Source organism: Pararge aegeria, chromosome 14 (assembly GCF_905163445.1).
Source record: "Pararge aegeria chromosome 14, ilParAegt1.1, whole genome shotgun sequence".
Lineage (NCBI taxonomy): Eukaryota > Metazoa > Arthropoda > Insecta > Lepidoptera > Nymphalidae > Pararge > Pararge aegeria.
The window spans coordinates 17,338,702-17,351,173 of record NC_053193.1 but is presented as its reverse complement, the minus strand read 5'-3'; the positions used below and the strand labels follow the sequence as shown (position 1 = coordinate 17,351,173).

Here is a 12,472-nt window from a genome sequence, read left to right as displayed (position 1 = left end):
AACTAAAGAAAAAACGAAGCCTTACCCATTAGGCTATCAAGGGTACTAAGCATACCGAAAAAAAAGTTCTAAGTAATCTAGCGGTGGATGCGGAGATATGTATGGAAAATCCCTTATCGATGCAAAAATGTAGCAGCGTTGCCGACGCAGCTCAGAGAACCACATAAAAAAAAATCACTGGATACAAGCGGCACAGGACCGACCAATTTAGAACTTTAAAAAAGAGCTATTGGTTGCTATGATGCGTAGATCATCGTATATAACAGCTTACCCTCTAAATATACCAGTCTCTTACCAGTCGATAGTACAGCAGTTGATAAGCGAGGGGAACATGCGCAACCGGTTGCGGAAGGAGTCCCCGATGGGAGACATCGCCATCACTATCCGTAGGTTAGCCTTCACGCGCTCCACGTAGAAACCGAACATGGCCAATGGTGTTGTCTCCATTTTTCTGCCCTGGAAACAACGGTCATTGTATTATCCCGAGTATTCAAGAGACTTTGCGGAAACTACGTAAGTTAACTCACGTGAAGGACTTAAATTTGTTAGTAAAGAAGATGCTGTAATAAGAACACCAAGTTGTACCCTCGATTTAACTTACTCTTTTTTTTCTGTGACGTTAAAAAAAAGTGTATTAATTCAATCATTCAAGTTGACTTAATTGCTGGTAAATGAAGCACAGTTTCAAAGTTGTGAGTCTAAACTAAATTAAGTCTAAAAGTAGGGTTATCTTTTTCACAATAGTATATGTACAAAAGCGTAGCCCTAATTTTAAACCTGTCCATTTATGTAGTTCAATTCAGAGAGTTATGTACAACAAAAGTGGCCAAAATATGTATTGCAAGGACGTGAAAATCTATTTAATCTTAAGAAGACTTACAGCTTCCCTCACGGCTGCCTGCATTTTATCGAGGATTTCGACTTTCTCGTCCATACCGTAAAGATTGGGAATATCGCCTGTGTTGAGTAACATGTTAATATCCTCTACCATTCCTTCATACATAATCTGTAAGTAAAAAAAATAGAGAAAACATTTTTTTATTTTTTTTGTTTATCGTACAAGCTTACAGGATGTTATCTTATAATTCTATGAAGGAAAACCTAAACTCTTTTACCTGATTATCTGCGAACAAGAAGACTAATGGTTTCCCGATAATACCAGCTTTCATGAGCAATTTCCGGATGTCATCGCGCCACTCATTCTGGCCGTATACTCGAGATATCTCGATCTTTAGAAATTAAACAAAAAAATATTAATATATTTTGACAATGCCGATATAGTTTTTTTAATATACAACTCGGTGGTATTATAAGTACCTGTATGACATTCATCTCCAGAATGCTAGCAGCAAGTTTCACCGCACTACTTCTCCCACTGCCGCCAACTCCAACCAGTAGAAGATTACCTAGCAATACAACTGTTCTATAACTTTTGATGTATTTTGAATAAATACTATCGCTACTTACTATCAAAAATATTTCCGTTTGATTTTTTTCACTGTTATCTATCTTCGGCTCACCTACTGAACCAATCTTGATGATATTTGGCACGTATATAGCTTGCATGCAGGAGACTATTTTAACGATTATAGACATCAGAATATAATTTGAATTAATTAGAAATTTTTAACACAATTTTGTATTTCTCTGAAAGAGTATTTGGATGTTCTATAGGACTAAGTAGGTAACTATTATAAGACTGAGCTATTGTAAATCGTGGGCCACGGCCAAAGCCCAACAGACCTGACCAAAGAAAATTCAGAAATTAGAAAAAATGTCCCTAACGGGGATCGAATCCGGGACGTCACACTTAGAACGACAGAGCTCACCGCTGCGCTAGAGAGGTCAGTGATGATGATGATGAATCGTTAACATATGGACCACGTACCATTATCCTGCAGCAGCACGCGCGTACACCGGGATATGTGGTCGAGAGCATAACGGAACATGACGAGCGCCATCGGCGACGATGACACCACGTTGTACTCCTCGAGGTAGTACTCCATCTTCACCGCCATGTCGTCCAGATCCATCACCTGAGAGATTACAATAAATTGGAATTCAAACTCAAATTCCAAATATAGAATTAAAATAGACAATAAAAGACACATGCTGTCGAGGTCTTTTTTGTCATACATGATTTTATCAAAACTTAAACGTTTACGCAGCGCTCGCAGCGGAAGCTCTCAAAAGGAAAAAAACCCCGATTTTGAAACATTCTTCATTAGGCTCAGTATGCTGATAAAGCCAATAGCCTTCCTCGATAAAACACTGAAAGAATTTTTCAAAGCGGACCAGTCGTTCCGTTGATCATCGCGTTCAAGTAAACAAACTCTTCTGCTTTATACAACGTGTAACGTAATTATGAAATACTGTTGAAGGGCGCATAAGTATATTTCATAATGAATCACTCTGTAAAAATATTAAATCAAAAGAAGCGTTGCCGCCAAGAGCGACAACTCGTGGATTGATTCAACATTTTAGTAAATTTGTTCTTACCGCTCGCCGCGTCGCCCTTAGGTGCCGCTATTAGAGGTGGGGTCGTGGCAACGCTAGGCCGACAAAGCTTTGCTTGCGCGTCTGTACTTTCAATGAGTATACAAATAAGTTAACTTATACCTGCTACTCAATAGTTATCTTCTGGACGCACTAGATATCATACCTGATCGTATATTTTGGGGTCGGCATCAGGCTCCATGTAGTTGCCAAAGAATATGTTAGCGGCATGCTTGTTGGCCAACTTTTCCCCCTCGGGCACGTAGCCCAATTCCGTCATCACCTGGTCCATGTGCACGCGGTAGTTCCCATACACAGCCTTGTACACCACGTCAAACAGTTTCTTTCTGTGGGTCGAAGAGACACAGTATTGTGGTATAATACTCTTTATTTTATTTGAGATGCAACTATCACCATCTTCAAAGTTTTAAAGTCCCACTGCTGGAGACAAGCCTCCTGCTTTAATGCGAAGCTTTATAAAGAATATTATGAGCAACCGGGACCGAGTTCAATTGTTCTTTGAAATACATAAATAGACAACGCCAATTTTCAAACTCTAACTCTAGTTTTACGTACTATGTGTATAATACTTTACAATTTTTGTTTGACCCAGATATCGAACCTAGCTCCAACTCGCATTTTGTAGTCAATCAAGCTAATCATTAGACCAACAGGGCAGTTATGCAGAGCTTGAAACCAAAGTGTCGCAGAAACCGATCATTTGTGATCACTATCGTTATTTATTTATTTATTTTTTAATAGCCCTAACAACATGCATATTACACGTTTTTAAATATAGCACACACATAAAAACATGGACCGATATGCACGTCAATTACAAGTCAATTGCACAGAAGGCTAAGAAGTATGTCTACTCTGGTAGATACACTGCAGCACTTACCGATCGGCATCGTCCACCAGCCGGTCGCAGAACACGCGGTAGGTCTCGTGCACCCACAGCAGCACCAGCTTGTTGAGCTCCTTCAAGTGCGTGGGCGGCACCAGCAGCACGCCCCGGACGACGCGCGCGAAGTCCCGCAGGTTGAACAGGTAGTGGCACTTGCTGGGGGTCGGCAGAAACTGCAGCGTCACGGCCTTGTACACCTCCATTGTCGCTGCTACTACCCCCTGCGCAGTCCAAGTTTGAAAGAGAAAGCTTCTGTAGCCGCGTTCAAGCGCGATTTGTTCTAGTTAACTTCGCGTCACTGATGACCTCGACATGCTCGTGAAGCGCCAAAGTAGCAACACGTAGTAAAGCTGGATGTACGTACCCATAAAGATGTTCAAATGAAGACAGTCTATAGTCAATACATATTTGAAAATTTAATATATGTTCACAAATGATGATGATGATGACCGTATACTATTTTACAATAAATTACCGGTTGGTATATTGGGGATGTCTCTAAGAAAGTTCAAAATTTGTATAAAGCGAAAGCTTATAGAAAAGTCCTACTATAATATAAAGTATTACGTAAACGATAAAAAGGCTTGGGTGTGAACCATTGCTCTATCCAGGTTGCTTCTTAAATATTTTCAAATGACAATGTGAGATGATGAAAAACAAAAAGAACACCCGGCTAAGTTTGTTGTGGGCTTTTTCTTAGATCAGGGCTCGTTTTGAACTCTCGTAGGTTTAGTTTGGGTTTTTACGAATGTAGTTATCGTCATCACTACTCGCTATGTAAACATTTTGTATATAATAAATGAATCAAAAGTGCCATCTAAGTGCCTATTTAAATAAATAAATTTTTGACTTTGACCATACGTACACTAATACAATGCATATTCTAAAATAATAACTACTTTAGTCTTGCAAATATTAAGACGCGCGTTTTAATCTCATTTAAATGAGCATTTGTTCTAACGCGGTATTGTAAACTAATGCAAAACAAAACTGTAAAATTGATGTATCTAGGTCTGCTTTTGGCTAGCGTGTCTCTGTCTCTTGCTGTGTTAAGACACTTGAAATAAATCTCTGAATTAATTTTTTTAATATAATTATTTGGAAAAAGGACATAAAAACATCATATAAAGTACACGCAACAGAACAACATATCAAGGAGTTCATAACAAAGATCGTGTAATTTTATAGATCTTAAAATTAACTTAATAAAATTATATTAATTGATAACAAATACACAGAAAACCTAAAATAAGGGTTAAACATTAAAATGCTATATAGACATAATGCCATGTAACGTTAACATATCTGTGGTGTTGTTTCACCCATACTGGGTATTGTCTCAGCGTTATGCTGTTTTCGTATATGCATCACTCAAGCAAAATAGATTCTATGATATTATTGTCATCCATGTGCCCATTGAAGTGTGGTTATAGCCTAGTGGTGAATAAGTCAGCTTCCCTTTTTGGGGGAACAGTTTTCGATCCCCGACACGCACCACTTACTTTTAGAAGTTATGTGCGTTTTTAAGTCAAATAAGTAGCTTTAACGGTGAAGGAAAAACATTATGAAGAAACCAGCATGGCTGGGTTCTCCATAATGATCTCAAACGTGTTAAGTCTATCAATCCGCACTTGACCAGCGTGGTAGACATAAGACAACGGCCCATATCCATCTCATTCTGATAGGAGACCCGTGCCATGTAGTTAGCAAGCAATGGGTAGATCTGGATGGATGGATGTGTGAGCATACATTTGAAAACAAACCTTGCTCTGCCTAGCGAGTGTATCCGTGAAGCCTTTGGCAAAATGCCAGTCCATGATAGTGATGAATATTTTATTGAGAGTGTTATCCTCGAAGGAGTCCAAGGTTATGAGCAGCATGTGACGCGTCAGCCGCGACGATATCATGTTGGAGCCGCCGCCCGGGGGCAGCATGGCTGATACGAAGAGCTGTTATAAAGACGAGACTCAGTTTCATTGTTGTGCTTTCTTTTTACTTCATCTATCCAAAGATATGAAACCAAAAATAACTTCTTTTCAAAAGAGATTTTCAAGTTAAAAAGAGTGCTCACCACATCAACAACTTCCTGGCGCACCATCTCCCGCAAGTCATACCAATGCCCGTGGTCGATCCACTGGCGGAGTAACTCCAGCGGCGGCTGGGCCCCCCACTGTTCTTTCTGTGGCATACTCAGGTCGTCCACGAATAGCACACACTATTAATAAATATATGAGTTTTTATAATACTAATAATGATACTGTTTTTAAGTCATACCTTTTTAGCGAAGTTACGCATCTACTGTTATTCCTAGAAATACTGCCGTATCCACCAGATTCCTCATTATTAAGTAGTAGGTAATCAAACAATTGATAATGTGAATTTTATGTACTTAGTTTTTCCAATTTAGAACCAAATTATTAGCATCAAAGCATTGTACTACTTAAACGAGAGAGTTGTTTCCATCGTCATCGTCAAATCGTATCCACGCATCAGCGTGAACAAGGGTATCCCTACTTTTAGATCTGTCAATGTAGGTGTTAATGTACCTGTATATAGCTATAATGCAGTGGCGTGCATTGGGTTTCTTACCAGGGTATGCATACACCAGGAAAATTGCATAAAACGGCACAAATTCTCCTCCTATTCGAGTTATATATCAATGTTAGGGTATGCAGTGCTTTTGTGCATGTATGGAGTGCACGCCACTGCTATAATGTACTTACCTTCTTACCCATGGAAGGTCCAAATACACCCTTCCTTCTTCTGTCTACTTTCGACATTATTATGTCTTGCGTCTGAAATAGTAAACTTAATTAAAATGCACTTCTTTCATTTAAATTAGAAGAAAAACAACATATATGTGGAATATAATAATCTATCGTGCACATTACATGATTATTCTGCTCTCTTGTCATGGGCTACACTTATATGTTGGGAACAATTTAGCTTATGGCCGAACTATGAACATATGCTTCTTCTAAGAGTATAGGTAATTGGAAAGTTCGTAGCTAAAAATTTGTATCGGAAAACATGTTTTTCAACCTTAAATGGAAGTCTTCGCTTATTGTCTTGTAATGTTATTGTGATTAACACAGATATATAATTACCTTACAAAAGCGAAAACAAATATTAACCAAATATGAAATTACATAAAATTTACGACTGACCTGATTTGCAGTAGTTCTAGCGGAAAAATTGATTGTGTTGGTGATATACTTTTCCTTGGGCAGAGAAAGCAGGAAGTTAAGTACGAGCGAGGATTTGCCCGTACCCGTCGGCCCCACCAGCAAGATCGGGATCTTGTATTTCACCATTTTGCTCACGAAAAAGCGGAGACATGCATTCTCATTTGTCAGGATTATTAAATCGTTCACCTAGAAATGTTTATAGTGATTGAGATTTATACAATAATGTTTACGTTCGGGTTTACATACCTCAATTTCGACCTTGGAGGTACCCGTGGCGTTTTGCAGTGGCGGACGTGAGAACACTAACAATAGGAGTGGACTTCTTAATTAAATATAGTCTGATGGTAGACTGGAAGTAACCAATTAATAGACGATTGAAGTAATCAAATTCAATTATTTCAAGTAGGCCTAATTTCTGAAAAGTCAAGACTTTATTTTTGTTATGACTCTACAACCGGTTCTGAATGCAGATTCTACCGAAAATTAGCCGGCAAGAAACTCAGTAGGGGAACGGTTTCACCAATCTTGATAAACGAAATTATTATTAATTTTTGCTTGGGGTGTAAGGGGAGACTAGTACTAGTACTAGTCAGCCTTCCCAACCGTCAAACTCACCTGTCTGTGGTGCACCCTGCCGACTTACCAACGAGGCTCTGACGGCCGAACAATGGCGGTATAACAATTATTGGTCCAGCTGGTCCAAAATCACTGATTGGTACGATCAGCTGCGTTATCGGTGCACCGCACCCGCATGCTAAGCGTGGTGGTTATTGGCATAACTGTCATGGGAAGTAAAGACCGACCACATCCCATACTACCCGGTTGCCCCACTATTCCTGGCTCTGGTAACGGCGGGGCAGGGGGTGTCAAGATTCTCAAGACGAGATTCCGCTGCCAACCCCCACGACTAGACCTGCCAACATACAACGCATCAACTATGAAGATGGTTAAATTTCATATAAACCTTAGCATTTGCAGGCAATGGGACTTCTTTCTCCAATTCAACCCACGGTATCCAGGATCCATTATTTCTCTTGTCATAAACATAATCGAACACGGTATCTTTGTCTTGAAACAATTGGTTCTTGGTCAGTTTGAACGACTTGGGCTTAGGATAGTTAGCGTTGCTGCCATCGAGGAGTTTGCGGAAAAACGAATCGAAGCTTTTGCGACTGTCACCTGGAATAATTACGATTCACTTATTTTTAATGCATATTAAGAATTGTAAAACAAGAGGTATGGTATCGGTGATAATCTCACAACAATTCGGTAAAGTGGTCTCTCGTCAAACAAAAACGGCCCTCGAAAGTGGATCAGACGATGGATGGATAAGACTGTCTAGATGCAATAATGGCTTGATGAGATGGCTGAGATGGTTGGAGAGAGAGCTATGCTAGGAGTATCTCTACGTGATCAAATCAGAAACGAGGAGATCCGTAGAAGAACTAGAGTCACCGACATAGCTCAGCGAGTCGCGAAGCTGAAGTGGCAATGGGCAGGGCACATAGCTCGGAGAACCGATGGACGTTGGGGTCTTAAGGTGCTGGAATGGCGACCCCGCACCGGTAAACGCAGCGTAGGTCGGCCCCCAACGAGGTGGACGGATGACATCAGGCGAGTCGCTGGGAGTCGCTGGAGGCAAGCAGCCCGGGAACGTGTATTGTGGAACTCCATACAAAAGGCCTATGTCCAGTAGTGGACGTGGATTGGTTGACATGATGATGATGATGATGAGATGGCTGAATGAGGATTCTGTATGTTCTTAAAGCTGTGAATATCTTTATTAGTATAAACAGAAGTTACCATCAATGGTGGCGCATAGTCCCCAGAGCAGTGCGAACAAAAACGTGCATTGCAACCACAGCGTGCTGAACTGCGCTTCACTCTCCAGCAGACACGTGAACAGGCGTGTAAAAGACTGAAAAAATATTTCCGCATAACAACAAAGTTCAGTCACTTAGCAATTAAGAGAATTTGCTATTGAATAGTAATTCACGGACCAAGCAGATATCCTACCTGATGGTAAGTGGAGAAACATCCCCTATAAAAAGAGCACCACTTCGCAGGGCATGCAAGGAATACGTCCTGTAATGTGCCTGTATTTACACCGGTATCCGAGCGCTGCAACAATGCTGCTTAGCGGCAGAAATGAGCATGGCGATAGTACTTCCACATCGAGCTCTGCCAGAAAAAGCTCGTCTACTACTAAACTGACTCCTTATTTAATCCGTAGTAAATTCAAAACGTGTACGAATTAGATGAGAATATTTTTGGACCGGATTCAGTGACCGACATAGTACAACAAGGTGCGAGTTGAAATGGAAAGCGCAGTATTGGTACTTCAGTAGTACGTGTAACACCAACGAAGTCGCCGAAATATGTTACTTGGCAAAATACAAGAGTACATAGGCACCCCTAAAGTTTTAAGGAGGAACACAGCATTGCAACAATGCTGCTTAGTGCCAGAAATAAGCGTGGCGATACTACTCTGCCACAAAAAGCTTTTCTACTACTAATGTATTGTATGTTTGTCTTTGTTTTGTAATCAAAACACGATTATAAAACAAAGTCAGGAATACAATGTAAAATGTTACACTCACGTAGAACTGATGAATCTCTCCAACTTGTACGAAATGACGGCATCTGATTAAAAACTCAAATATAGGCGGCACAAGCCAGTCAATCAGCTCCTGGATCAAGTCATACTGTTCTGGTATTAGCTTCTTAGTGAGGTGAGTGTTGTAAGAGGCCAGGAAAGCTCGCCAACCTGACCAAGGAAGAGTATTTTTAAATATATATCATTGGCTGGAGTATTTTTAAATAATTATTATTATTAAGAAGAGCGCAGGAAAAAACTGTTTACAAACAGCAAAAAATAGACCAAAATGGAAATCCTTGGATTATAAATAAATTCTGCAAAATATAATAAAAGTCAAAATTGTTAAAACGAAATTGTATTGCAAACTTTGTAGACACTATTTCTTTATTCAATTCTTTTTACTATGTTTGTAATATTATTTACCTTTTTTTATTTTTTTATTATCAATAGCCGGCAACCGATATATATAATAGCCTCGAATAGCGTGAAAATAAAGATTGATAACTTAAATATCTTAAGGGCAGGAGTGAAGCATTTCTTAGACAATAAAACATTTCTCCCAATTTAAAACTTCAATGTAGCACAGCTTTTAGATCCTACCTAGTTGTTCAGGCTCCATATAAATCATACCGCAGCGGGATACCGTAGCAGGAGAAGCGAACTCCAAGTCCGCAGGCTCGAAAATTAGATTCATTTTGTTCGTCATCTAAAATTAATGTACAATGTTATTTAGAAGTTGCACTCATTTGATCTGAAAGAAAGCCATGTGAACCTTGAAACTTGGAGGGCTCCACAAACTTCCACAGATATACATACTTTTTAAATTATAAAATTTATATTTAAACTAGCCTCTGCCCGGGACTTTGTCTGCGTGGACTTCAGAGATGGGTCTAAAGCTTCGCTAGTAAACAATTTTTAATCCTACCACGAGAACTATTTGAGAGATCGGTAAGAGACACGAGATAGAAAGTGCATGCCTTTTTTTAAAAGCATAGGTGACATGCATACTAATTTTCATAGCTATCTGCCCGCGCCTGAGCTCGTAAACAAGTTTATATAATTCTCGGGAACTTAAGGAATCGGAATAAAAGGTAGTCAATGTTCTTTTCCATGTCAAAGGGCTACATGCATGCCAAATTTCATCCAAATCCGTTAAGCTGCAAGCACACCTTCACATTTATAATATTAGTAGGATTGGCCAAAATTACATTATCATATTAAACTAATAATTTTTTAAAACTGTCGAGACAAAAGAAAGGCTAATTTATGTTTTAAAAAAGTTGCGTCCAGAAAAAAAGATATACCAAAGGTTTTCTTAGATACATTTGTAACAGATAATTTGCTCACTTGTATAATCTCTCCACTCATGAGGCATAGTTTCTTATTGTCATCTAGCACAGTGTTCATATTCTCAATCCAGACTGCGTCCACGGGCCCGTCGAACAAGATCCACTTGCGGTCTCGCGTTATGGACATCGCGTACTCGCGGAACGCTATGGCTAGAACTCCGTCAGACCTTGAGACAAGTCATTTTAGTTTTTTGGGACAGTCTGCTGTATTCATATATATCGTTATCGTATAGTTTAGGTACAAGTAGTTTCTATTATAATTGAGCGAGGTTTAGAACTGCTTAGCGAACGCCGGTTTAAGTAAAGAACTTTTCTTTACTTAAAACGTGATCGATGGTATACATCGAGGTATTAACTGTGCTGAGTAAACGACTTAGTATTTGTTTTTTTTTAAGTGAGTTCTTCAAAACGTGAGAAAAGAGCCTTAAAACAGTGCCCGTTTTTTTAATAAAAAAAAAGCAATGCTTTACACTGCGATGAGGTCTACTATAATGACAAATACATCTATAAAAATAAACCTTAATGAGTACGTACCACTCGTGCGACGCGGGATCAAAGCATCCATACAGCTGTCCCATAGTGATGGCCTTGGGGTTGAGGATGCGGTATATGGCGCCGAACTCTTTGTGCCTTGGAGGTGGTTTCATCAGCTGCAAAGCGCGCAAGGAGTCCGCCAGGCTCTGGTAGGCTTGAGTCTTGCCGCCCATGGGCGGGCCCACCACCATGAACCCGTGGCGGACTAGCATCATTTCATATATCTACAAATAAAATGTCACATGTGAGAGATGCTTGTGTTCAGCAGTGGGATAATTTCAATAGTAAATTTTTGAGGAAGATATTTTATGACTACAATTCCAAGTAAACTCGATGGATACCAGGTATCATCATCATCAACCCATCACCAGAACACTACACCCCACAGGATAAGTAGGATTTACGCCATAGACAACCACGCTTGCGAAGTGCATATTGATGGTATTCACACATCTTCCTTCCAACAAAAAAGGACATAACTTCGAAAAGTTCAAGGTGCATGTCAGGCATTGAACTCGGTCTCCACGAAAGTGATACCGATGTCCTAATCACTAGGTTATAATACTCGATAGCTAGTATAATTGATATATAATTGCAATAACTTTACCTGTATTATCTTCTCGAGATACCAATCAGTGTTCTGCAGGTTTCGTTTCTCCAGATCTTTGTTGATACATTTCAGAAGTTCCGCGCGGTCGGGCTGCGGGATCTCCACCCCCGGGAACAGGTCGGAGTATATACCCGTGAATAGGGGTACATCCTAGTAAGAATATGAGCTTCAATGTATATAACTGAAAACTCGAGCGTTCCACGATTGCAACTGTTCTAAATGAAAGATCGCTTTTCGGTACTAGATCCCTAGAGATTTTTATCACATGTTTGTATATCACACAACTATGTTAGCCGACATGATATTTCTTAGCCTATAATACGCTATATATAATACGTAAAATTTTGGAAGATCCTTTTTAAAAATATGTGCAACAAGGCTCTATTTGTTGATTAAGAATCTCTTACTGTAAACATGTTTTTGGATTTATGACGGTATATCCAGCAGAATAAATAGACATACTACGACAATACACACATCGCCATGTAGCCCCAAAGTTAATGTAGCTTGGGTTATGGGTACTAAGATGATTGATGAATATTTTTATGAATAATATATATAAATACTTAAAATATACAGATAAATTCCCAGACACTGATAAACATTCATGTTCATCACACAAACTGGGAATCCTATTGCAACGCTGACATTTCTTTGACAAACCTGTAGTTTTTCAATCAGAATCACGGTGTTAACGTATAGCATTAAAACGCGTGCATGCACCAAGGATTGTTCCATAACATTAGCGTATGCCTTACAAACTTTTTAAATATGTGTATCCGTTTGAAA

General features: G+C 39.5%; 1 protein-coding gene across 1 annotated transcript in view; it reads right to left on the bottom strand.

The window, feature by feature from the left end:
* LOC120629143 (dynein heavy chain 3, axonemal) overlaps positions 1 to 12,472 on the bottom strand; it is a 59,688-nt gene that overhangs the window by 22,198 nt on the left and 25,018 nt on the right. The window contains exons 29-46 of the mRNA XM_039897936.1: positions 11,681 to 11,833; positions 11,074 to 11,297; positions 10,538 to 10,706; positions 9,791 to 9,896; positions 9,192 to 9,358; positions 8,395 to 8,509; positions 7,556 to 7,770; positions 6,571 to 6,777; positions 6,127 to 6,198; positions 5,475 to 5,618; positions 5,167 to 5,352; positions 3,398 to 3,624; positions 2,663 to 2,843; positions 1,889 to 2,036; positions 1,318 to 1,406; positions 1,116 to 1,229; positions 881 to 1,006; positions 296 to 456 (exon numbers count right to left, since the gene is read on the bottom strand). Of these exons, the coding sequence (XP_039753870.1) occupies positions 296 to 456; positions 881 to 1,006; positions 1,116 to 1,229; positions 1,318 to 1,406; positions 1,889 to 2,036; positions 2,663 to 2,843; positions 3,398 to 3,624; positions 5,167 to 5,352; positions 5,475 to 5,618; positions 6,127 to 6,198; positions 6,571 to 6,777; positions 7,556 to 7,770; positions 8,395 to 8,509; positions 9,192 to 9,358; positions 9,791 to 9,896; positions 10,538 to 10,706; positions 11,074 to 11,297; positions 11,681 to 11,833 (2,804 nt within the window). The remainder of the gene's footprint in view (positions 1 to 295; positions 457 to 880; positions 1,007 to 1,115; positions 1,230 to 1,317; positions 1,407 to 1,888; positions 2,037 to 2,662; positions 2,844 to 3,397; positions 3,625 to 5,166; positions 5,353 to 5,474; positions 5,619 to 6,126; positions 6,199 to 6,570; positions 6,778 to 7,555; positions 7,771 to 8,394; positions 8,510 to 9,191; positions 9,359 to 9,790; positions 9,897 to 10,537; positions 10,707 to 11,073; positions 11,298 to 11,680; positions 11,834 to 12,472) is intronic.